Genomic DNA, 25,103 nt, shown 5'->3' with positions numbered 1-25,103 from the left:
CTCCTCTTCCTCTTCTTGCTGCTGCTCTCCTTCCTCTTCTAGATCAGGTTCTCTGCTCCTCTTCCTCTTCTTCTGGCTGCTCTGCTTCTTCTTCCAGAGTGGATTCTTTGCTCCTCATCTTCTTCTTCTCGCTGCTCTCCTTCCTCTTCCAGAGTGGGTTCTCTGCTCCTCTTCCTCCTCCTCACTCAGCCCTTCCCTGCAGCCTCTGGCCCCTGAGTCTCCTCCTCCTCCTCCCTCAGCCCTTCATTCCCACGGCAATCCCGGGCTCTGACCCCCGAGTCTCTTCCTCCTCCTCTTCCCTCAGCCCTTCCCGAGTCTCTTCCTCCTCCTCCTGGCTCAGCAGTCCCGGGCTCTGACCCCTCTCTCCGTGTCCCCACAGGCCGATCACGCCGCGGGACGCCCTCAGGAGGTGCCCCCCAACGGGCCGCTCCCCACCTCAGGAGGAGCCCCCAAAGCCCCGGCGCCTCCTCCCCCTCCTCCTCCGCCGCCGGCGCCCCCGGAGCCCCCGGCCCCGCGCGGCCCCGGCCCCGCTGCCGTGCCCCAGCGCGTGTCCCACGAGCAGTTCCGGGCGGCGCTGCAGATGGTGGTGGACCCCGGGGACCCCCGCTCCTACCTGGACAACTTCATCAAGATCGGCGAGGGCTCCACGGGCGTGGTGTGCATCGCCACCGTGCGCGGCTCCGGGCAGCTCGTGGCCGTCAAGAAGATGGACCTGCGCAAGCAGCAGCGGAGGGAGCTGCTCTTCAACGAGGTGAGGGCGGCCCGGGGAGCCCTGAGAGCCTTGGGGAGCTCCGAGAGGCTTGGGGACCCTTTGAGAGCCTTGGGGAGCCCCGAGAGGCTTGGGGACCCTTTGAGAGCCTTGGTGACCCTCAGGAGACCCTTGGGAGCCCTCCAAGAGCTCTTGGTGACCCAGCAGGGAGCTTCTGATGGCCTGGGGACGCCCTGGGGACCGAGCCAGGCTGCTGTCGCTGTGTCCCCAAGGCTCTCAGGTGGTCCCCCAGGCTCTCAGGGACAGTGCCAGGCCCCGATGGCCGTGTTCTTTGCCCATGTCCCCAGGGCTCTCAGGGACAGTGCCAGGCCCCCATGCCCATGTCCCGCTGTCCCCAGGTGGTGATCATGAGGGACCACCAGCACGAGAACGTGGTGCAGATGTACAACAGTTACCTGGTGGGCGATGAGCTCTGGGTGGTGATGGAGTTCCTGGAGGGCGGCGCCCTGACCGACATCGTCACCCACACCAGGTGAGCACACCTGGGGGGGGCAGAGCAGGGGGCACGGGGGGGGCACAGGGGGGGGTGACAGAGGTGGCAGGGGGCGGTGCCAGGATGGTGGCAGAAGTGACAGGGCAGTGACAGAGGTGACAGAGGTGTGAGGCTGGTTGCAGAGGTGGCAGGGGGCGGTGCCAGGATGGTGGCAGAGGTGACAGGGCAGTGACAGAGGTGACAGAGGTGTGAGGGCTGGTTGCAGAGGTGGCAGGGGGCGGTGCCAGGATGGTGGCAGAGGTGACAGGGCAGTGACAGAGGTGACAGAGGTGTGAGGCTGGTTGCAGAGGTGGCAGGGGGGCGGTGCCAGGATGGTGGCAGAGGTGCCAGCCCGGTGACAATCTGCCGCCCAGGATGTCAGAGGAGCAGATCGCCGCCGTGTGCCGCTCGGTGCTGCGCGCGCTCGCCGTGCTGCACGCCCAGGGCGTCATCCACCGCGACATCAAGAGCGACTCCATCCTCCTCACGCACGACGGACGGGTAGGCGGCCTGCTCTGGGGCAAACTGGGGGGAAAACCTCCGGAAAGGGGCCAGCAGGGACCCCCAGAAATGCCCCCCAAAGCCCCCTGACCTTTTGGGGTCCCAGCCCCGCTGGCAGGTGAAACTCTCTGATTTCGGACAGTAGGGACCCCCCAGAAACGCCCCCCAAACCCCCCCCCCGACCCTCTGGGGTCCCGCCCTGACCCCCCAGCCCCTCGGCAGGTGAAACTCTCGGATTTTGGGTTCTGTGCCCAAGTGAACAAGGACGTGCCGCGGCGCAAGTCCCTGGTGGGGACCCCGTACTGGATGGCCCCCGAGCTCATCTCGCGCCTGCCCTACGGCCCAGAGGTGGGGCAGGGGACTCGGGGGATTTGGGGGGTCCTGGGCTGTGTTAGGGGGTGTTTAGGGTGGGCTTCAGGGGGTTTAGGGTGGGTGTGTTGGCCCCCAGGTTCATCTCCTGCCTTCTCTGCCACCTCGAGGTGTATTGTGGGGAGTTGGGATGGGTGTGGGGGTGCCCAGGGTGGGTTTGGAATGGTTTTAGGGGGAGCAGGGTGGGTTGAGGGTGTCCAGGGTGGGTTTGGAATGGGTTTAGGGGTGCCCAGGGTGGGTTTAGGGGTGCCCAGGGTGGGTTTAGGGGGAACAGGGTGGGTTTGGAACGGGTTTAGGGGGAGCAGGGTGAGTTTAGGGTGGGTTAAGGTTGCCCAGGGTGGGTCTGGGGATACCCAGTGTAAGTTTGAGGGGCTCCAAGTGGCACGGAGTGGGTTTGAGGGGTTGCCCCCCTAGCCCCCTCCTCACTTTTGGTCATTTTTGGGGTGACCCCCCCCCCCTCCCAGGTGGACATCTGGTCCCTGGGGGTGATGGTCATCGAGATGGTGGACGGGGAACCCCCTTATTTCAACGAGCCCCCCCTCAAAGCCATGAAGCTGATCCGGGACAACCTCCCTCCCCGGCTCAAGAACGGCCACAAGGTAACTCGGGGGGGCAGGGGGGCAGTCCCCCCATTTCTGGGGGTCTCTCACACCCCCCCATTTCCCCCCTTTAGGTGTCCCTGTCGCTGAAGGGGTTCCTGGTGCCCCCTCTCCATTTCAGGGGTCTCTCACACCCCCTTTTCCTCCCCATTTCAGGGGTCTCGCACCCCCATTTCCTCCCCTGAGGTGTCCCCGTCGCTGAAGGGGTTCCTGGAGCGGATGCTTATGCCCCCTCCCCATTTCAGGGGTCTCACCCCATTTTCCCCCCCATTTCAGGGGTCTCACACCCCCTTTTCCCCCCTGTTCAGGTGTCCCCGTCGCTGAAGGGGTTCCTGGAGCGGATGCTGGTGCGGGACCCCGCGCAGCGAGCCAGCGCCCCCGAGCTGCTCCGTCACCCCTTCCTGGGCGTGGCCGGGCCCCCCGCCTGCATCGTGCCCCTCATGCGGCAGCACCGGCTGCGCTGAGAGACCCCCGGGATGGGGGAGAGACCCCCGGGCCGGGGGGGAGACCCCTGTCCTGGGGGAGAGACCCCTCTGTCCTGGAGGAGAGAACCCCCGGACGGGGGAGAGACCCCCCCAAGCTGGGGGAGAGACCCCCAGACGGGGGGAGACTCCTCCTGCTCAGGGGGAGAGACCCCCAAGCTGGGGGAGAGACCCCTGTCCTGGAGGAGAGACCCTCGGACAGGGGGAGACCTCTCCTGCTCAGGGGGAGAGACCCCCAGACAGGGGGAGACCCCCTACCCCGAGAGAGACCCCCCACCCCAGAGGGAGACCCCCGGCCCCCTCCTCCTCAGCAGCCCCCCCCCAAACTGGAGCGGGCCTGGGACGTTCTGGGGGACCCCGGCCCCCCAACCTGTACTACTGAGCTGGGGACCCCCCAGCAGAGATTTTGGGGGGGGGAGGCCGCCGTCCCCGAGATTTGGGGGTGCACGGGCTCCTCCTGCCCCCCCCGCCTTTGGGACTAATTTTGGGGCATTTCCCCCTTTTTTTTTTGGTTTTTATTTTAGGCCCCTCTTTTCTACCCAATTCGGGCACTTGGGGTACAGCCCCCCCACCACACCTCCGTGAGGGGGGGTCCCCAAAACTGCAGCCCCCCCTCTTCCCCCCACACCACACTACTGATTCGGGGTGTGTCCCCCCCCCTCGTTTTTATTGATTTTGGGGTTTTTTTGTTTGTTTGGTTCCTTCCCCCCATGCCCCCCCTCGGTTTTGTTTTTTTTTTGTTTTTGTTTTTTAACAAAAAATTGATATTTATATGGTCGGGTTTTGTACCGCACGGGAGGGGGGGGACACGGGGCCCCCCCAGAATTACACGTGTCCTTTTGGAGCCCCCCGTGTGCTGTGTGTGCTTCTTTTGGGGGTGGGGGGCACGCGGGGGGGGCGTGGGGACACCCCCTCCCCAACAAAGGAGCCCCAGGCAGGAGCTGCTGCTGCCTCAGGGCTTTATTGGCTGCAGGGGGGGCAGGGGGGGCACATGGGGTCTCGCAGTGGCTCGGCTCGGCTCGGTCCTTGATGGTGAATTGTGGCCAGTGCCTGCTCATGTTGACTTGGCTTGGTTTGGCCTGGTTTGGCTTGGCTTGGGTCCTGATGGTGAATCTTGGCCAGTGCTGGGTCGTGTTGGCTCGGCTTGGCTTGGCTTGGCACGGTCCCTGATGGTGAATCCTGGCCAGTGCCAGCTTGCCTTGTCTTGGCCAGCGTTGGCTCGTGTCGGCTCATCTTGGCCATCTTGCGGGTGCTTTGGCCCACGTTGGCTCAGGCTGACCCGCGCTGACTCGTGCTGGCACACGGTGATGCATGCTGGCACATTCTGACCTGTGCCAGGTCGCAGTGACCCATGCTGGCACATCCTGACCCACACTGGCACATCCTGGCCCACGTTGGCACATCCTGGCCCACGCTGGCACATCCTGGCCCACGCTGGCACATCCTGACCCGTGGTGGCTCATAGTGACCCACGCTGGCACATTCTGACCCGTGTCAAGTCACGGTGACCCACATTGGCTCATGGTGAGCTGCGTTGGCCCATCCTGACCTGTACCAACCCGTGTCCCCCACGTGTCCCCCCCATGCTCACTTGCAGGTGCAGTACAGAGCCCAGGTGGCATCGTTCCAGACCCCGAAGAGCCCCCTCCTCACCTCCCACCACCCCAAATTCCCCCACCCTCACTTGCAGGTGCAGTACAGGGCCTGAATGGCATCATCCCAGTCCCCGAAGAGGCCCCGTGTCCCCCCATATTCCCCCCATAGCCCACCACCCTCACTTGCAGGTGCAGTACAGAGCCCAGATGGCGTCGTTCCAGTTCCCGTGTCCCCCCGTGTCCCCCATATTCCCCCCAGGCTCACTTGCAGGTGCAGTACAGGGCCCGGATGGCGTCGTTCCAGTTCCCGAAGAGCCCCCGTTTCACCTCCTGCAGCCGCGGCACCGCTCCCGCCGAGAAGCGCCGCGTTTTGCCCGCCTTGGCGCGGCGGGACCACACGGTGAGCTCGCACCGGGTGCCCACCACGAGCGAGGAGGCGCGGCCGGCCCAGCCCACGGGCAGGTAGGGCATGTCGGCGTCCGGGAGCACCTCGAGCGCGTCCCCGGCGCAGCACTGGTCGTAGTAGGGGCTGTTGTCGGCGTAGAGCAGCGCGCAGAGCCGGGTCCCGTTCGCGGGGCGCAGGTCGGCGGGCGCGGGGCACTGCGCGACCGCCCCCCGGGACCCCAGCAGCGCCAGCAGCAGCGCGAACAGCAGCGCCAGCATCGCTGTCACCTCCGATGTCTCCTGCTGTCACCTTCTGGTGTCACCGTCACCTGCCGGGGCCGTGCCGGGCCCTTGGGCTGAGGTTATAGCCCGGCCCCAAGGCCGGCGGGCGGGGCACACCTGGGAGGGGACACAGGTGTGTGCGGGGGGTCCCAAGGTCTGCAGCCTCCTCCCCACCATGGGAAGGGACACAGGTGTGGGGGGGGGGGGGGTCCCCAGGAGGGGACACAGGTGTGTTGAGGGGGGGGTCCCACGGTCTGCAGCTCCCCCCATCCCCACCTGGGAAGGGACACGGGAACCGTCACAGGTGTGTGGGGGTTCCCGAGATCTGCAGCTCCCCCCATCCCCACCTGGGAAGGGACACAGGTGAGGGGGGGACACGGGAAGGGTCACAGGTGTGTGTGGGGGGTCCCGAGGTCTGCAGCCCCTCCCCCCGCCGTGGGAAGGGTCACAGGTGACCCCCCCCCCCGGGCCCCCCCCGCCTTGGCTCCTCCTCCCTGCCCAAGGCCAGGCTGGGGCCAAGGTGTTCTGTATGCAAATGAGGGCATAATTAGCCGGTGATTTTGCTGGTGGGCCCCGTCCCTTTTTTGCATATTCATGACGCCGTCGTGGTCCCGCTGAGCTCCCCGCGACGGTCACCATGGCAACCGCAGGGGGGCGGGGATTGTTGCTCCATTAGCATAGTCCTGACCCGCCCACATTGCGGGAACAGACGGGGGGGGGGGGGGGAAGAACCTCGGGGGGGGGGGTCGCATTGGGCTGGGACCCCCCCCCCAGGAAATTAAACCCCCCAGCCCCAAAACACAGAGCGCGCCCCCCCTGCCCCAAACAGAGACACCCCCCTGCCCCAAACAGGGACCCCCCCAGCCCCAAAACACAGAGCGCCCCCCCGCCCCAAACAGGGACGCCCCCCTCCCCAAAATACAGAGCGCCCCCCCAGTGACACTCGCGTTTCTGCCCCGGGGGGGGGCACAGGTTTTTAATGTAAAAACTCGTGTTAAACACTGCGGGAGCCCGGGGGGGGCGGCTGGTGGGGGGGGCGGCGTTTCGGGGAGGGGGGGCACGGGGAGGAGCTGAGGCGTTTTTTTGGGGTGGGGGCAATGGGGGTGGGCAGGGAATGGGCGGGGGGGCTGGGGCGCCCCCCCAGGTTATCCAGACCAGCCAGATAGGGACCCCCGGGTCGAGTTTTTTTTTTGTGGGGGGGGGCAGAGGCCACAGGAGGGACACACGGGGGGGTCCCCAGGCATCCGGGGGGACCCCCCCTTTTTGGCCCCCACCGCCCCCCATCCCCACGGGGGGTGGGGGGTTTTATTTGGGGGGGGGCTGCGGGTCTCGTGTCATCTGTGCAGAGATGTCGGGGGGGGGCGTGCGCGGGGCCCCCCCGGCCCGGCCGAAGGCACCGCGGGGGGGGCGGGCCGGGCACGCACGGGTGGGGGGCACGGGGGGGGTCACACCAATTTTGGGGCGCACACACAAAGTCCCAAGTGCGCGTTTTGGGGTGGGGGGGACATACACACGCGTGGGGGGGGTAGCCGCAGAATTTGGGGGGGGGCGCGGTCCCCGTCACCGTCCCCCCGCCCCCCGCACGTGTCGGGGGTCCCCACGCGCGCGGGTTTTTGCGGGGGGGGGAAGGTTTGCATACAGGTACCCCCAGGGCGGCCGGGGGGGGCACCTGGGGGGGGGCACCTGGCGGGTCCCCAGCGGCACCTGGGGGCACCCACGGGGTCCGGGGGGCTCCCGGGACCCCCCTCCCCACCAAGAGCCGCCGGGGCTGCGTCTGGGACCCCCCGGGAGAGGAGGGGGGGGGGTCCCACCGCCGCCCCCCCAGGAGGATTTGGGGGGTCCCAGTGGGTGCTGCCCAAGAGGGGGGTCCCGAGAGGGGGGGGGATTCCAACCGTGCCCCCCCTCAGACGGTGCTCTCGGTGCTGCCCAAGAGAGGGGTCCCAGGGGGGGTTCCCACCATCCCTCCCCCTCAGACGGCGCTCTCCAGCATCCAGTGGGTGCTGCCGAAGTTGGGGCGCAGGGGGGGTCCCAGGGGGGTCCCGGGGGGGGATTTCCCACCATCCTCCCCCCCTCAGACGGTGCTCTCCAGCATCCAGTGCGTGCTGCCGAACGAGGGGCGCAGGGGGGGTCCCAGGGGGGTCCCCTCGGGCCCGTCCAGCCGCGGCAGGGACCCGTGGCGCCGCGGTCGCGCCCGCCGGGGGTAGCTGTGGCTGGGGAACAACGCCCGCGCCCCCGCCCCGGGACCGCCCCCGGGACCCCCGCCCGCCGCCGGCGGGGGCAGCGGCGGCAGCGCGGGCAGCTCGGGGGTCTCGGCGGGCCGGGGGCCGCCGTTGGTCTGCGAGCAGACGCTGGTGAGGGTGGGCGGGGGGCGCCGCGCCCCCGCCGCCGCCGCCGCCTTCCAGCGCGCCGTGAGGATGAGGATGAAGACGAGCACGGAGGCGGCGATGGCGGCGCCGATGACGATGATGACGGTGCCCCCCAGGAAGTGCGGCCGCGGCGGCGCGGAGCAGCCCGGGGGGGCGGCGGCCGTGGCGAACGAGACGCAGCCGAGCGGGCGGGGGGCGGCGGGGGGGTCGCCGAGGACGCGCAGCGCGGACACGCACAGCTCGTACTGGCGGCCCGGCACCAGGTCCCGCAGCACGAAGGTGCGGCTGGAGGGGGGCAGCAGCCTGGGGAGGGGGCGATGGGGAGTCGGGCGAGGGGCGAGACCCTCGAACCCCCCCTTTGCCCCCCCAGGGAGCGGAAAACCCGCCCAGGACCCCTCAGGATCCCCCAAACGCCTCCTCAATGCCCCCGCTAAACACCTCAGAGCCCCCCCAGGACCCCCCGAGTGCCCCCAGGAGCTCACCAGGGACCCCCCTGAAGCCCCCCCGATATAGAGAATTCCCTTGGTGTCCCCCCGATCCCCTCAGAGGCCCCCCGGGACCCCCTTGAACACCCTCCCCCAGAACCCTCCAGGACGCACAAATCCTTCCCAGACCCTCCCGGAGCCCCCCATCTCTCCCCCAGGACCCCCAGACCCTCCCCAAACCCCCCGGAGCCCCCCATCTCTCCCCCAGGACCCCTCCCAGCCGCCCCAGCCCCCCAGGCACACCTGTCCGGGTGTTCCCCGGTGCCCACCTGTAGACCAGGCTGTCGTCGGCCGAGCTGTTGTACTGGATCTGCACCATGCGCACGCCGGGCACGTGGCGCTGCGGCAGCCACCGGATCCGCGCCGACGACGCCGTCACCTCGGCCGCTACCACGCGCTGCCGCTCGCCGGGGCCGCCCCAGGTGTCGTTGCCGCCCGCCTGGGCCATGTCCGAGGGCCCGGGCCCCGCCTCGGCGCCGCCGTCCCCGTCCCCGTCCCGCGCCCCGTCCCGCGGCACCGGCAGCGGCACCACCACCACCTCGACGCGCGCCGCCGCCTCGCCCGCCGCGTTGGCGGCCACGCAGGTGAAGCCGCCGTGGTCGCGGAGCGTGGCCACGCGCAGCTCCAGGGAGCCGTCGGCGCCCACGGAGCGCCGAGAGCCGTTCTGCACCACGCGCCCGTCGGGGCCCAGCCAGTGCAGCGCGGGCGGCGGGTCCCCGACGGCGGCGCAGCCCAGGCGCAGCGGCTGCCCCTCGGTGACGGCGGGCGGGTGCGCGGCCGCGGCCGTGACCGACGGCGCCCGGCACGTCAGCTCCTCCTCGGGCACGGCGCCCAGCAGCCGCCCGGCCAGCGGCGCCGGCGTGGCGCAGGTCTCCAGGCGGCCGGGCTGGGCCACGCGGCGCAGCCACAGCAGCTCGCAGTTGCAGTGCAGCGGGTTCCCCCCGGCCGCCAGCGACGGCCCCGGCGGGCCCGGCACCGGCGGCAGCGCCCGCAGCCGGTTCGCCGTCAGGTCCAGGCGCGCCAGGCGCGGCAGCCGCGCCACGGCGCCCGCGGGCACCCGCTCCAGCAGGTTGTGGTCCAGCGTGAGCGTGGCCAGGCTGCCCATGGCGGCCACGGCGTCCCAGGGCAGCGCGGGCAGGTTGTTGTGCGACAGGTCCAGGTCCTCCACGGTGGCGGCGAAGGCGGCGAAGGCGGCGGCGTCGATGGCGGCCAGCTGGTTGTTGGCCAGGATGAGGTGGCGCAGGCTGGCCAGCCCGCGCAGCTGCGGCCCGCTCAGCGCCGGCAGCCGGTTCCCGTCCAGGTGCAGCGCCCGCAGCGCCCGCAGGTCGGCGAAGGCGCCCGGGGCGAGGCGGCGGAGCCCGTTCCGCGACAGCGTCAGGTGCACCAGGCTGCTCATGTTGGCGAAGTCGGCGCGGCCCACGGCGCCGATGAAGTTGTCGGCCAGGCGCAGCTCCACGGCGGCGCGGTCCAGGCTGGGCGGCACGGCCAGCAGCCCCGTGCGGGCGCACAGCAGCGTCGGGCTGGGCGCGGCCGCGGGGCACAGGCACCGCGCGGGGCAGCGCGGCGGCGGCGACACCGGCGGAGACACCGGCACCGGCGGCACCGGCACCACGCCGGCCCCCGAGACGGCGCCCAGCATCACCAGCGGCACCAGCAGCTTCGCCATCCCCGCGGCGGCGGCGGCGGCCGGGCCTGAGCGGCGGGGACAGCAACGGGGGAGAACGAGGTCACCGGGGAACGGGGCGCAACAACGGGGAACAACAACGGGAACAACGGGGGGAACGGGGGATAACAATGGGGGACAACAATGGGGGAGAACGGAGGTCATGGGGAGAATGGGGGTCAACAAGGGGGGACAACAACGGGAAGAACGACGGGAACAACGGGGGTCACGGGGGGAACAGGGGAAATGGGGGAACGGGGGTCACCGGGGAATGGGGGAAAACAATGGGGGACAACAACGGGGGAGAACGGGGGTCATGGGGGAAACGGGGGACAACAAGGGGAACAACGGGGGTCACGGGGGGAACAGGAGAAATGGGGCAACGGGGGGGAATGGGGGGAATGGGAGACAACAATGGGGGTCACGGGGGTCAGGGAGTGCTGGATCACAGGGGATCCCAGCAGGTTCCAGCAGAACCCAGCAAGTCCCAGGAGATCCCAGTGGAGCCCAGTGAAGCCCAGCAGATCCCAATAGATCCCCGGGGGATCCCAGTGGATCCCATCTGTCCCAGAAATCCCACAGCACACCACAAACCCCCAGTGAGGTCCCAGTAAAACCCAGCGGATCCCAGTAGATCACCGTATATCCCAGTGGATCCCAGCAGATCCCGCCTGTCCCACAAGATCCCACAGCACACCACAAAACCCCAGTGAGATCCCAGTGAACCCAGTGAGATCCCAGTAAGATCCCAGTTCTCCCCGTTGTCCCAGTGAGATCCCAGTTGTCCCCGTTGTCCCAGTGAGATCCCAGTTGTCCCAGTTGTCCCAGTACCTCCTCTCAGGGCTCCATGTTGGTCCTGTCCAGGCGTCGCCGTGGGGCCTGTGGGGACAGGGGACAGACCAGTACGGACCAGTACAGACCAGTACGGACCAGCATGGGCCAGTACAGACCAATATGGGCCAGTACGGACCAGTACAGACCAGTACGGACCAGCATGGGCCAGTACAGACCAATATGGGCCAGTACGGACCCGTACAGACCAGTACGGACCAGTACGGACCAATATGGGCCAGTACGGACCAGTACAGACCAGTGCACACCAGTACGGACCAGTAAGACCAGTGCACACCAGTACAGACCAGCACAGCCCAGCACAGCCCAGTATGGCCCAGCACAGCCCAGTATAACCCAGTGTAATTCAGCCCAGCCCAGTGCAGACCAACACAGACCCAGTGCCTCCCAGCATGGCCCAGCACAGCCCAGCACGGCCCAGCACAGCCCAGCACAGCCCAGTATAACCCAGTACAGCCCAGCACGGCCCAGCACGGCCCAGCACAGCCCAGCACAGCCCAGTATAACCCAGTACAGCCCAGCACGGCCCAGCACAGCCCAGTACAGCCCAGCACGGCCCAGCATGGCCCAGTATAACCCAGTACAGCCCAGCACGGCCCAGCACATCCCAGTGTAACCCAGCACAGCCCAGCACGGCCCAGCACAGCCCAGCACAGCCCAGTATGGCCCAGTACAGCCCAGCATGGCCCAGCACAGCCCAGTGTAACCCAGCACAGCCCAGCACAGCCCAGCACGGCCCACCACAGCCCAGTATGGCCCAATACAGCCCAGCACATCCCAGCATGTCCCAGTACACACCAGCATGGCCCAGCAGGACCCAGTATAACCCAGTACAAGCCAGTACAGCCCAGTACATCCCAGTATAACCCAGCACAGCCCATTTTAACCCAGCACAGCCCAGCCCAGTATAACCAGTACATCCCAGTATAACCCAGTACATCCCAGCACAGCCCAGCACATCCCAGCACATCCCAGCACAGCCCAGTACATCCCAGCACGGCCCAGTACAGCCCAGCACAGCCCAGTATGTCCCAGTACATCCCAGTATAACCCAGTACAGCCCAGCACATCCCAGCACATCCCAGTACATCCCAGCCCATCCCAGCACAGCCCAGTACATCCCAGTATAACCCAGTATGGCCCAGTACACACCAGCACGCACCAGCATGGCCCAGCAGGGCCCAGCACATCCCACTATAACCCAGTACAACCCAGCACACACCAGCACAGCCACACCAGGCTGATAAAGACACAGCAGAGATCAGTACATCCCAGTACATCCCAGTACGGCCCAGTACGGCCCAGTGCAGGCCAACACAGACCCAGTACATCCCAGTACATCCCAGTACGGCCCAGTGCAGGCCAACACAGACCCAGTACATCCCAGTACGGCCCAGTACGGCCCAGTAACTCCCAGCACCTCCCAGTCCCCCCAGTCCCCCCCATTTCCCCCAGTGCCCCGGTCCGGCCGTACCTGGGGGGGCTCAGCCCCCGGACGCTCCCATCGCTGCTCCGGGGGGGGAGGGGGGCCGGGCCTCGCCCTACCGGGGGGGCATCGGTGGGGGGGGGGGGGCACCGAGAGAGGGGAGGGGGCACCGGGAACTGGGGAGGGGCGATGGGGGGGGGGACGTCGGGAATCACCGGGATGGGACCGGGGGGTGGGGGGGAGAGGGGGCACCGGGATGGGGGATGGAACCGGGAGGGAACCGGGATGGAGGATCCGGGATGCGGGGATGGAACCGGGAGGGATCGGGGAGGGATCCGGGGATGCCGGGATGGATCCGGTGATGGAGGATCCGGGATGGAGGATCCGGGATGCGGGGAGGGATCCGGGATGGATCCGGTAATGGATCCGGGATGCGGAGAGGGATCCGGGATGCGGAGAGGGAACCGGGGATGGAAGATCCGGGATCCGGGGATGGAGGATCCGGGATGCGGGGAGGGATCCGGAGATGGAGGATCCGGGATCCGGGGAGGGATGCGGGGATGGATCCGGGGATGGATCCCGGGCGCGGCCGGGGTGTCCCGGAGCAGCCCCGGAGCCGCCGCCCCGAGAGGCCCCGGAGAGGCCCCGGTGAGGCCCCGGTGAGGCCCCGGTGAGGCCCCGGTGAGGCCGCGGCCGCCGCTCGGAGCCGCAGAACCGGCGGGGCGGGGCCGGGCGGGGCCGGGGCGGGGCCGGGGCGGGGCCGGGCGGGGCCGCGGGGGGCGGGGCCGCGGGCGCGCGGACGGACGGACACCGGGATGGACACTGGGACACACGTACAGAGAGATGGACACCGGGATGGACACACGGACACGGGGATGGGCACTGACATGGACACTGGGGCACAGGGATGGACACTGGGACACACGGACAGACAGATGGACACGGGGATGGACGCACGGACACCGGGATGGACACTGACATGGACACTGGGACACAGGGATGGACACTGGGACACATGGACAGGCAGACGGACACGGGGATGGACACACGGACACGGGGATGGACACACGGACACGGGGATGGACAGGGAGATGGGCACACGGACAGACAGATGGGCACAGGGATGGACACACGGACACGGGGATGGACAGGGAGATGGGGATGGACACTGATGTGGACACAGGGAGATAGGGATGGACATATGGACAGACAGATGGACGCGGGGACACTGGGATGGACACACAGACACAGGGATGGACAAATGGACACGGGGATGGACACTGGGGGGACAGTGAGGGACTCTGAGGGGATACTGGGGGGGCACTGGGGGTTACTGGGGGACACTGGGGGACACTGGGGGTTACTGAGAGGGCACTGGGGGTTACTGGGAGTTACTGGGGGACACTGGGGATTACTGGGGGCACACGGGGTTACTGGGAGGGCACTGGGGGACACTGGGGGTTACTGGAGGTTACGGGGACACACCGGGAGTTACTGGGAGTTAATGTGGGACACTGGGGGGACACTGGGGGTTACTGGGAGGGCACTGGGGGTTACTGGGGGATACTGGGACACACCGGGAGTTACTGGGGGGGTTCCGCTGGCCCCGCCCCCAGCGCGGGCAGCGCGAGGCCGCGCGGGGCGTGGCCAATGCGGGGGGGGGGGCGGTGCCTCCGTGATTGACGGTTGGCGCGAAGGGGGCGTGGTCCACCCAGCGCGAGGGGCGGTGCACCCCGAGGCACCGCCCCCGCGCCGCGTGCGCCTGCGCCTGCGCCATCGGTTCCCTCCCCGCGGCGCTCCGCCCTCTCATTGGCCCGTTGGCGGCGGCGGCGCCGTGACGCAGCGACGCAGGCGTGCGTGCGGTGCGTGCTGACGTTGCGCGGCGGCGGCGGCGGCGGCGGAGGTGAGTGAGGGGCGGCCGCGACCCCCGGGGGCCGCAAGGCCCGAGCGCAGCCCCCGCGCTCCCCGCGCGCTCCCCGCGCCTCCCCGAGCCCTCCCCGGCCCCGCCGCAGCGCCCGCGCCCGGCCCCGGCCCCGGCCCCGCCGGGCCTGCGCCCCCCGCGCCCGCCGCGCTGAGGGGAGAGCGGGGCGGGCGGAGGGGCAGCGGCCCCGTGAGGGGACACCGGGGGGTCACTGTGGGGCGGCTGTAACGGGGCGATCGCTGTGGCTGCGAAGGGGGAGGCTGGTCCGTGTGGGAGTGCCCCCGGTAACCGTGAGGGGTCCCGGTAACCGTGAGGGGTCCCGGTCACTGTGAGGGGTCCTGGTAACCGTGAGGGGTCCCGATCACTGGGAGGGGTCCTGGTAACCGTGAGGGGTCCCGGTTACTATGAGGGGTCCCGGTCACTGTGAGGGGTCCCGGTCACCGGGAGGGGTCCCCGGTCTGCTCTGGGGATGGGCCCTGGTACCATCTGGGGGTCCCTAGTTCATTTTAGGGGTCCTTAGTTTATTCTGGGGATCCCTGGTGCCTCCTGGGGGTCCCCAATTCCCCCGTGGGGGGTGGTCCCTGTTCTCCTGTTCCTGGGGGGTCTCTCCCCACTCGGGGGTCTCTGTGTGGATCCAGCCCCTTCCCCTCTCTGTCTCTCTCTCCCCACAGGACCCTCCGGACCCTCGCTGCAGCCCCGGGGGGGTGGTCCCTGTTCATGTGGGGAATATCCTGGGGGTCCCTGTGTGTATCTGACCCCCTCCCCTCTGTCCGTCTCTCCCCACAGGACCCTCCGGACCCTCGCTCCAGCCCGGGGGCCCCCTCGGCACCCCCTGCCCTCGCCCCCCATGCGCTGCCCGGCCCGGGGGGGCCCCCCCGCCACCTGAGGAGGGGGGGGCAGGTCGGGCCCGCGCCCCCCGCGCCCCCAGGGCGGCCCCCGGCCCCAGCCATGATGTTCCGGGAGCAGGTGGGCATCGTGGCGGGCTGGTTCCGCGGCTGGAGCGAGTGCGAGCAGACGGTGGCGCTGCTGGCGCTGCTGAAGCGCGTGACGCGCACGCAGGCGCGCTTCCTGCAGCTGTGCCTCGAGCACTCGCTGGCCGACTGCGCCGACATCCACCTGCTCGAGGCCGAGGCCAACAGCGCCGGTGAGGGCATGGGAACGGGGTTTGGGGGGATTATGGGGGTCCTGGGGGGTTACATGGGGGTTACACGGGGGTTACACAGCCCCGACATCCACCTGCTCGAGGCCGAGGCCAACAGCGCCGGTGAGGGCGTGGGAACGGGGTTTGAGGGGATTATGGGGGTCCTTGGGGGGGTTACACTGCGCTGACATCCACCTGCTCGAGGCCGAGGCCAGCAGCACCGGTGAGGGACTGGGGGATTGTACAGGGGGGTTATGGGGGTCCTGGCGGGGGTTGGGGGGGTTATGGGGGTCCTGGGGGGGTTACAGGGGGGTTACACTGCGCCAACATGCACCTGCTCAAGGCCGAGGCCAGCAGCGCTGGTGAGGGACCGGGGACGGGGTTTGGGGGGGTTACAGGGGGATTATGGGGGTCCTGGGGGGTTACACGGGGGTTACACTGCGCTGACATGCACCTGCTCGAGGCCGAGGCCAGCGGCGCCGGTGAGGGACTGGGGGATTGTACAGGGGGGTCCTGAGGCGGGTTATGGGGGCCCTGGGGATTCTTGTGTCTGCCCAGGGGGGGCTTCAGGGGTTCCCAGCTTCTGTTCCTGTGTCCTCTGTCCCCAGTTGCCATCTCCCGGTGCCCCTGCTGACCCTGTCTGTCTGTCTGTCCGTCCGTCCGTCCCCAGCTGCCATCTCGCAGTGGCCCCAGGAGCCCGCCGAGGCCGCGGTCGCCCTGCTCCTGGCGCACCTGCCCCTGCTGCAGCCCGGCAACGCGGCGGCCAAGGCCGAGTACATGAAGCGGCTGCAGAAGGTGCTGGCCGACGCCATCGAGAGCAACCGCTGCGTGGAGGAGTCGCGGGCAGCTGCTCTCGTACGCGCTCATCCACCCCGCCACCACGGCCGACGACCGCAGCGCGCTCGCCCTGTGGCTGGGGCACCTGGAGGAGCGCCTGGCGCCCCCCCGCCCAGCGCCGGCCCCCGGCCCACGAGTGGCCCCCCGAGCCCCCTGAGGCCGGCGGAGGAGGAGGCGCCGGCTGGCCCGAGCAGCAGCAGCAGCAGCACGGGACGGGGACAGGGACGGGGACGGGGACGGCGCCGCGGGAGAACGGGCACCCCGCCTTCCAGGGGGGAGGAGGTAATGGGGGAAATGGGGAAAAACAGGGAAAAACGGGGAAAAATGGGGGGAAAATGGGAGAACGGGCACCCACCTTCCAGGAGGGAGGAGGTAACGTGGGGGGAAATTGGGGTGCATACGGGGAAAAAAACAGGGAAAAATGGGGAAAAAATGTGGAAAAAGGACACCCCGCTTTCCAGGGCGGAGGAGGTAACGTGGGGGGAATGGGGAAAAATGGGGGAAAAGGACATCCCATGTTCCAGGGTGGCAGAAGTAGCAGGGGGGAAATGGGGAAAAATGGGGGGGGGGAAATTGGGGGACAGTTGGGGGGAAATGGGGAGAAATAGGAGGAGAAAGTGGGAGAATTGGGAAAAATGGGAGAAACGGGAAAAAACAGGGTATAGGAAAAGAAAGTGTGAGAGTGGGAGAAAAGGGAGAGGAAATGGGAGAAACTGGGAGAATGGGGAAAACCGAGGGGTCTGGGGGCCTGGGGAGGGGTCCGAGGGCCTGGGGAGGGGTCCGAGGGGCTGGGCAGGGGTCCAGGGGCTGGGCAGGGGTCCAGGGGCTGGGGAGGGGTCTGCAGAGCCCCCTCCTCTCCATTTCCCCGTTTCCCCCAGCCCTGCCGTGCCAGCTGCACCCCAGCCCCCTGAAGCGCTCGCTGGCCCTGGGGCCCGGCAGCCCCCAGCCCGGGCCTGGCGGTGACTGGGCCGGTTCTGGGGGGGGTCCCGAGGAGCCCCCCAACCCCGCGGGACCCCCCCAGCCCCGAGGGGCGCCCCAGGGCTTCGGGGAGCACGCGCCGCTGTCCCCCCAGAGCAGCGTGGCCTCGTCTGGCAGCGAGCACACCGAGGAGCGCAACTCCTTCCAGGAGGACGGCAGCGGCATGAAGGGTGCGTGGGGGGCTCGGGGGGCTCCGGGGGCTCCGAGGGGGTCTGGGGGCGGCCGTGACCCCCCGGCGTGTCCCTGTGCCCTCCCCAGACGTCCCCTCGTGGCTGAAGAGCCTCAGGCTGCACAAGTACGCGGCGCTGTTCGCGCAGATGAGCTACGAGGAGATGATGACGCTGACGGAGCATCACCTCGAGTCGCAGGTGGGACGCTGCGGGGGACTGGGGGGCACTGGGAGGGGATTAGGACCCAGGTGAGGGACTGGTTTATACTGGGAGGGACTGGAGGGGACTGGGGGGACACTGGAGTCCCAGGTGAGGGACTGGTTTATACTGGGGGGTACTGGGAGGGGCTGGGAGGGCCTGGGGGCACAGAGAGGGGACTGGGGGGCACTGGGAGGGGACACTGGGATCCCAGGTGAGGGAGAGGTTTATACTGGGAGGGACTGGGAGGGACCAGGGGGCACTGGGAGGGGACAGTGGAGCATCCTCTGGGCACTGGGAGGCGCTGGGGTGTCCCCAAAAGGAGGTGACACCCACAGATGAGGGCTGTGACCCCCCCCAGAGGAGGGTGACCCCCCAAAGGAGGTGACACCCCCCAAAATGGCTGTGACCCCCCCTGTCCCCCCCCCAGAACGTCACCAAGGGCGCCCGGCACAAAATCGCCCTGAGCATCCAAAAACTGCGGGAGAGACAGAGCGTGCTCAGGGCCCTGGAGAAGGTACTGGGGAGACTGGGAGCACTGGGAGGGGACTGGGGGGGACTGGAGAAGGTACTGGGCAAACTGGGGGGAGCTGGGGGGGGGTAACCTGTGTCCCCGCTGTCCCCAGGGGTTCTGGGGCGTCCCTGCTGTCCCCCTGATGTCCCCAATGTGTCTCCCCAGGACATTCTGGAGGGAGGCAACCTGTGGACGGCGCTGCAGGAGCTCCAGCAGATGTTGGGGACCCCCATCAAGGCCTTCCGGCCCCCCCCGCCCCCAGGACCCCCCGACGGGGCCCCCCCCGAGCCCCCCAACCCCCCCCCGGCGGCCGAGGCCGAGCCCCCCGGGGCCGCCGTGCCCGATGGGGACATCCCGGGGCAGTTCACGCGGGTCATGGGCAAAGGTGGGTCTGGGGGCTGCCCTGGGGGGCTGGGGGCTGCCCTGACCCACCTGTCTGTGTGTGTGGGCTGGGGAGGGGTCTCTACCAACGGGACATCCCGGGGCAGTTTACGCGGGTCATGGGCAAAGGTGGGTCTGGGGGCTGCCCTGGGGGGGCTCAGGGATTGGGGAGGGGTCTGCATGGCACAGGGATTGGGGAGGGGTCTGGGGGCTGCCCTGGGGGGGCTCAGGGCTTGGGGAGGAGGGGTCTGCATGGCACAGGGATTGGGGAGGGGTCTGTACCAACGGGGACATCCCGGGGCAGTTCACGTGTGTCATGGGCAAAGGTGGGTCTGGGGGCTGCCCTGACCCCACCTGGAGGAGTTCACAGATTGGGTAGGGGTTTGGGCCTTGAGGAGGGGTCTGGGGGGAGGAGTTTGGGTGGATTTTTTGGGGTTTTTTGCCCCCTGACGCCTCCTCAGTGTGCACGCAGCTCCTGGTGTTTTGGGGGTGGATTTTGGGTGGATTTTGGGGGTTTTTGGGGTTTTTCTGACCCCCCCTCAGTGTGCACGCAGCTCCTGGTGTTTTGGGGTGGATTTTGGGTGGGTTTTGGGGGTTTTGGGGGGTTTTTGGGGTTTTTCTGATCCCCCCTCAGTGTGCACGCAGCTCCTGGTGTTTTGGGGGTGGATTTTGGGTGGATTTTGGGGGTTTCTGGGGCTGTTTTGCCCCTGACCCCCCCTCAGTGTGCACGCAGCTCCTGGTGTTTTGGGGTGGGTTTTGGGGGATTTTGGGGGTTTTTGGGTTTTTCTGACCCCCCCTCAGTGTGCACGCAGCTCCTGGTGTCGCGCCCCGACGAGGAGAACATCTCCAGTTACCTCCAGCTGCTCGAGAAGTGCCTGAGCCACGAGGTACGCCCAGGGGCTGGGGGGGGTCCCGGGGGTCTCCGTGCCCCCCCCGGACCCCCCTGACCCCCCCGGGCCCCCCCAGGCGTTCACGGAGACGCAGAAGAAGCGGCTCCAGTCCTGGAAGCAGCAGGTGCTGAAGCTGCTCCGAGCCTTCCCCAAGAAGGGGCCCCTGGACGGCCCCCCCGGATACCGGCCCCCCAAAAGGTACCGGGACCCCCCCGGGGCACTGAGACCCCCCCCGTGCTGAGAGACCCCCCCAAAATCCCATTTCCATCCCAGCCTCCATTGCTGGCTTGGGCGGGGTTTGGCACCCCCCCCCAAATGATTAATAATCAATTCATCCCCTCCCAGCCCCAATTTTGGGGGTCTGACCCCCCCCCCGCTGATGGACCCCCTCCAAAATGCTCAATTTTCACCCCCCCCCCCCCCCAAAATCTCAATATTTGGGGGTCAAGGGGATCTCTCTCTCCTTTCCCAATTTTCTCTCCGATTTTGGGGGGTTTGGGTGGGGGGGCTGTTCCCTGTTTTTGGGGGGGTTTTGGGAGGTTTTTGGGTGATTTTTGGGGGGAGATTCGGGATGTTTTGGGGTTATTTTGGGGGTGTTTTTGGGGGTCCCAGCCCCTCTAACCCCCCCGTTTCCCCCCTGTTTCCAGCTGGGCCTTTGGCTCCAACTCTCTCCCCATAGCTGGCTCTGTGGGGGGGGGGCGGCGGGGGGGGGGGTCGCCCCTTTGCGCTGCCCCCCCGGGCCCTGCCCCCGCCCCCCACCCGCCTGGGACTGCTGGGACCCCCCGGGGGGGCCCCGGCCCCCAGACCCCCCCCCCTGGGAGCGCCCCCCGCCCTGGGCACGCAGGGACGGCAGGTGCGTCTGGGGGGGGGGAATTGGGGGGAAATGGGGGGGTTTGGGGGCATTGTGGGGATTTTTGGGGAGGGTTTTAGGGTGGATTTTGGGGAGATATTTGGGGAGGATTTGGGGGGATTTAGGGTGGATTTGGGGGATTTTTTGGGGACGGTTTTAGGGTGGATTTTGGGAGGATTTGGGGAGGTTTGATGGAGGATTTTGGGGAGGATTTTGGGGAGCTTTTGGGGTGGATTTTGGGAGGATTTTGGGGGTGGATGTTGGGGATGATTTGGGGGGATTTTGCACTTATATTGGGGGGGCACACTTGCCTGTCCCCACCTGTTTTTATTCTGGTTTGGGGTGGGGGGTCTCCCCCTCCCCCCGAGGACCTTTGGGGGGGGGGGCTCCCCCCGCGCTGGGGGTGCCGCCCCCCCCCCCTGTGACCCCCCCATTCCCTCCCCCAGAGCCTGTGGTTCGGGGCCGGGGGGGGCGCGGGGGGGTCCCCCGGGAGCCGCGGGGCCGTGCAGAGAACGCACTCGCTGCCGGTGCACAGCTCGGCGCTGCTCGCCTTCCCCAGGGTAAAAACGGGGCTGGGGGCTCGAAATGGGGCTGGGGGGACCCCAAAATATGGGGAGAGGGGCTCTGGAAATGGGGGGGTACCCATAAATGGGGAGGGGTCTGTGCAGAGAACGCACTCGCTGCCGGTGCACAGCTCGGCGCTGCTCGCCTTCCCCCAGGGTAAAAACGGGGCTGGGGGCTCGAAATGGGGCTGGGGGCTTAGAATGGGGTGGGGGGGTTCAAAAATGGAGAGAGGGGACCCCGATAATGGGAAGGGGGGGGGCCTGAAAATGGAGGGACCCAAAAAAGGGGAGAGGACTCAAAAAATGTGGAGAGGGTCCCAAAAGTTGGGGAGAGGGACCCCAAAATGAGGAGAAAACCCCAAAATGCCGGTGCTGGGAGGGGCTCAGGATGCTGGGGGGGTTTTGGGGTGGGGGATTTATTTTTTGGGCCCCCCCCCGAGCCATTTTTGGGCCCCCTGACCCATTTTTTGTGTCCCCCCCCTCCCCAGAGTGCCCACCCCCCCGGGACTGACCTGGAGATCAACCCCACGCTGGAGTCGCTGTGTCTGAGCATGACCGAGCACGCCCTGGGCGGTACGGGGGGACACTGGGGACAATGGGGACACTGGGGGGACATTGGGGACACTGGGGACACTGGGGACATTGGGGACAATGGGGATATTGGGGGGACAGTGGGGACATTGGGGGGACATTGGGACAATGGGGACACTGGGGACATTGGGGACAATGGGGTTATTGGGGACAATGGGGACATTGGGGGGACATTGGGGACAATGGGGACAATGGGGACATTGGGACAATGGGGATATTGGGGACAATGGGGACATTGGGGGGACATTGGGGACAATGGGGACAATGGGGACATTGGGGACATTGGGGGGACACTGGGGATATTGGGGACAATGGGGACATTGGGGGGACATTGGGGACAATGGGGACATTGGGGGGACATTGGGGACACTGGGGACATGGGGGGGGGCTGGAGTCGCTGTGTCTGAGCATGACTGAGCACCGCCCTGGGCGGGTACGGGGACACTGGGGGGACAATGGTGACACTGAGGGGACACTGGGGGGACAATGGGGACACTGAGGGGACACTGGGGGGACATTGAGACACTGAGGGGACATTGGGGGGACATGGGGACGGTTGCTGTGCATGAGCATGACAAGCACGCCGCCCTGGGCGGGACAGGGGGGACACACAGGGGTGACAATGGGGACGCTGAGGGTGACGCTGGGACATGGGGGGTATGGGGACATTGGGGACCCTGAGGGGACATTGAGGACATGGGGGGGGACACTGGGGGGTGGGGACACGGGGGGGAAATCAGGGACATTTGGGGACACGGGGGGATGGAGGACACGAATTGGGGATTGGGGTGGGGGGGGGACACAGAGGGGACCCCCGGGGGTTTTGGGGACCCCCCCTGACCCCCCGTTTCCCCCCTCCCCCCCCAGACGGCACAGACAAGACCTCCACCATCTGATGGCGCCGCCGCCCCCTCCCAAATGGGGGGGCACCTCCTGACCCCCCCTCCCCACCCCAAAAACACCGGGGGGAAGGGGCAGCCCCCCTCCCCTCCCCCACCGCCCCGGGGGGTTTGGGGGGGGGTCCCCGGTGAGGGGGGGGAGGGGCCAAGACACTACAGGGGGGGCTTTGTTTGGGGAGGGGTCGCGGGGGTTGGGGGAGGGGTTGCGTTTCCTCCGTTTTGAAAATCCCAGGATTTGGGGGATTTGCGGATTTTATTTCCTCTTTTTTCGTTTTTGGGGTTTTTTTCTTTTTTTTTTTTTTTGGTTTTTTTTGGCTCTTTATTGTTATTATATTATTATTAATTAATTATTTCTGTCCTGGCCCCTCCGAGAGAAGGGGGGGGGGGGGGGGGGGGAGGGAGGACACGACCCCCGCCCCAAATTTAGTACAACGCCGCCCCAACCCCCACGCCGGCCCCCCCCCCCGGTACCGCCCCCTCCCCCACCCCCTCCCCTTCCCCCCCCCCCTTTGTAGCGCCGCGGCCCCAAAATAGAGACAAAAATCGTTATTTTAGATACATTTTATTATGAATCCTTTTGTTATGATATGGCTGGTAACCATTGACCTTATTAAACACAAAAACCGCACAAAAACCGCCCCGAACCGCCGCTTTTCTGCCCCAAAACGGGGCCGGGGGGAAACTGGGGAGGGGGGATTTTGGTGGGGGGGGGGGGGGTGGGATTTTGGGGAGTTTGATTTGGGGGGGGTGGAATTTTTTGGGGAGTGGGATTTGGGGAGGTCACCCCCTCCTCACTCGCTGGAGGACTCGGAGCCTTCGCTGCCGCTTTCCTCCTCCTCCTCCTCCTCCTCCTCCTCTTCCTCCTCCTCTTCCTCCTCCTCCTCGCTGCCGCTGCCCTGGGGGCTGCGGGGCGCCGGGCCCCCCCCCCCTCGCTGCCTTCCTCCTCCTCCTCCTCCTCCTCCTCCTCCTCCTCATCCTCGTCGTTGTCGCTGCCGAAAATCTCCTCCTGGTCCCGCGCGGCCCGGGCGGCGTCGCTGCCCCCCCGGCGCCCCCCCCGGCCGCCTTCGGCCTCCTCCTCCTCCTCCTCATCCTCGCTGCGGGCGGAGCCGCCCCCGCGCTCCGAGCCCGAGCCTTCGGCCTCCTCCTCCTCCTCCTCCTCGCTCTCGCTGCCCTTGTCCCGCTCCTCGTCTGCTGGGGGGAAAGGGGGGACGTCAGTGGGCTGAGCCCCCTCCCCAAAGTGGGGGGGAAATGGGGCTGGGGGACTGGGGAGGGAATGGAGGAATTGGGTGGGAAATGGGGGAATTTGGGGAGGGGGATTTGAAGGATTTGGGGACGGGGGAATTTGAGATGGGGAATTTGGGGAGGGGGATTTGGGGCCCGAACCCGATCCCGGCGTTTCCTTCTCGGCCTCCATCTCCTCCTCCTCCTCCTCCTCGGGCTCGTGGTTCTCCAGCTGCGCCCGCCGGGCCTCCTGCGGGGGAGGGGGGTTCAGGGGGGTCCCGGGGGTTCGGGACCCCTCCCCAAATTCCCCCCAGACCCCACCTGCGCCTCCAGCTCCTTCTCGTTCATGTCCCGGTGCTTCACCACCAGCACCGCGTTGGTGGCGCCGACTGCACCCCGGCGCGCGGCGCCCGGCGCTTGCTCAGCCGCACCCTGGGGGCAAACGGGGGTCAGGGGGTGCCCCAAAACCACCAGGGACCCCCAGGGACACCCCCAAACCCCGAAGGACACCTCAGAACCCCAGGGACACCCCCAAACTCTCAGGGACCCCCAGGATACCCCAAGACCCCTTTGAACCCCCAACCAGTGCCCCCCAATCCCCTCCCAGTCCCCCCCAGTCCCTCCCAGTATAACCCAATGTCCCCCCAGTAACCCCCAGTCCCTCCCAGTTTATCCCAATCCCCTCCCAGTCCCTCCCAATCTCCCTCAGTCCTCCCAGTGTTCCCATTTTATCCCATTCCCAGTATCCCCCAGTATCCCCCAGTTCCCCCCAGCCCCATTCCAGTATATCCCAGTATCCCCCAGTATATCCCAACCTCCCCAGTGTCCCCAGTATATCCCAGTATCCCCCAGTGTCCCCCAATTATCCCCCATTCCCAGTGTCCCCAGTATATCCCAGTATCCCCAGTATCCCCCATTCCCAGTATCCCCAGTATCCCCAGTATCCCCCAGTATCCCCATTCCATTCCCAGTATCCCCAGTATCCCCAGTATCCCCCAGTATCCCCCAGTCCCATTCCCAGTGTCCCCAGTATATCCCAGTATCCCCCAGTCCCATTCCCAGTGTCCCCAGTATATCCCAGTATCCCCCAGTATCCCCCATTCCCATTCCCAGTGTCCCCCAGTTCCCCCAGTCCCATTCCCAGTGTCCCCAGTCTCCCCAGTATCCCAGCATATTCCAGTATATCCCAGTATCCTCCAGTATCCCCCATTCCATTCCCAGTATATCCCAGTGTCCCAGTATATCCCAGTATCCCCCATTCCCATTCCCAGTGTCCCCAGTATCCCCAGTGTCCCCCAGTTCCCCAGTCCCATTCCCAGGGTCCCCAGTCCCATTCCCAGTATCCCCAGTATATCCCAGTATCCCCCAGTATCCCCCATTCCCATTCCCAGTGTCCCCAGTATCCCCAGTGTCCCCCAGTATCCCCCAGTCCCATTCCCAGTGTCCCCAGTATATCCCAGTATCCCCCATTCCCAGTGTCCCCAGTGTCCCCAGTATCCCCCAGTATCCCCCATTCCCATTCCCAGTATATCCCAGTGTCCCCAGTATCCCCCAGTATCCCCCATTCCCATTCCCAGTATCCCCAGTATATCCCAGTATCCCCCAGTCCCATTCCCAGTATCCCCAGTATATCCCAGTATCCCCAGTATCCCCCATTCCCATTCCCAGTATCCCCAGTATCCCCCCGTGTCCCCCAGTGTCCCC

The 25,103-nt window shown here is 67.2% G+C and overlaps 5 protein-coding genes across 5 annotated transcripts; 2 read left to right on the top strand and 3 right to left on the bottom strand.

Moving 5' to 3' along the window:
- Nucleotides 1-379: 379 nt before the first annotated feature.
- PAK4 (p21 (RAC1) activated kinase 4) lies at nucleotides 380-3,191 on the top strand (the record flags this gene model as incomplete). Its single annotated transcript, XM_054295410.1, has 6 exons — nucleotides 380-751; nucleotides 1,108-1,241; nucleotides 1,616-1,742; nucleotides 1,965-2,090; nucleotides 2,576-2,710; nucleotides 3,019-3,191. Coding segments are annotated over 6 exons (1,050 nt in total), but the record flags the coding sequence as incomplete, so codon positions are not given.
- A 1,857-nt stretch (nucleotides 3,192-5,048) lies between these two features.
- Nucleotides 5,049-5,450, bottom strand: SYCN (syncollin). Its single transcript, XM_054295411.1, has one exon. It carries the CDS (start codon nucleotides 5,448-5,450, stop codon nucleotides 5,049-5,051), a length of 402 nt encoding a protein of 133 aa, XP_054151386.1.
- A 2,074-nt stretch (nucleotides 5,451-7,524) lies between these two features.
- LOC128950540 (leucine-rich repeat and fibronectin type III domain-containing protein 1-like) lies at nucleotides 7,525-12,378 on the bottom strand. Its single transcript, XM_054295409.1, has 4 exons — nucleotides 12,294-12,378; nucleotides 10,799-10,846; nucleotides 8,574-9,996; nucleotides 7,525-8,122 (listed from the first exon to the last, which is right to left on the bottom strand). The coding sequence occupies exons 3-4, from the start codon at nucleotides 9,968-9,970 to the stop codon at nucleotides 7,525-7,527; spliced, it is 1,995 nt and encodes a 664-aa protein (XP_054151384.1). The 5' UTR covers nucleotides 9,971-9,996; nucleotides 10,799-10,846; nucleotides 12,294-12,378.
- A 2,727-nt stretch (nucleotides 12,379-15,105) lies between these two features.
- Nucleotides 15,106-22,232, top strand: SAMD4B (sterile alpha motif domain containing 4B). The gene is given in 15 exon segments (XM_054295408.1): nucleotides 15,106-15,310; nucleotides 15,978-16,150; nucleotides 16,152-16,252; nucleotides 16,254-16,426; nucleotides 17,023-17,292; nucleotides 17,381-17,490; nucleotides 17,921-18,007; nucleotides 18,170-18,389; nucleotides 19,187-19,272; nucleotides 19,352-19,473; nucleotides 19,923-19,970; nucleotides 19,972-20,128; nucleotides 20,572-20,685; nucleotides 21,177-21,261; nucleotides 22,147-22,232. Coding segments are annotated over 15 exon segments (1,971 nt in total). The 5' UTR covers nucleotides 15,106-15,114; the 3' UTR covers nucleotides 22,176-22,232.
- A 293-nt stretch (nucleotides 22,233-22,525) lies between these two features.
- Nucleotides 22,526-23,831, bottom strand: LOC128950538 (RNA polymerase II-associated factor 1 homolog; the record flags this gene model as incomplete). Its single annotated transcript, XM_054295407.1, has 4 exons — nucleotides 22,526-22,536; nucleotides 23,172-23,366; nucleotides 23,562-23,649; nucleotides 23,721-23,831. Coding segments are annotated over 4 exons (405 nt in total), but the record flags the coding sequence as incomplete, so codon positions are not given.
- Between the last annotated feature and the right edge of the window lie 1,272 nt (nucleotides 23,832-25,103).

Source organism: Melozone crissalis, unplaced genomic scaffold (genome assembly GCF_028551555.1).
Source record: "Melozone crissalis strain CALT ecotype California unplaced genomic scaffold, PUWL_Pcris_2 ptg000709l_1, whole genome shotgun sequence".
NCBI lineage: Eukaryota > Metazoa > Chordata > Aves > Passeriformes > Passerellidae > Melozone > Melozone crissalis.
This window is presented reverse-complemented; position numbering and strand designations above follow the sequence as displayed.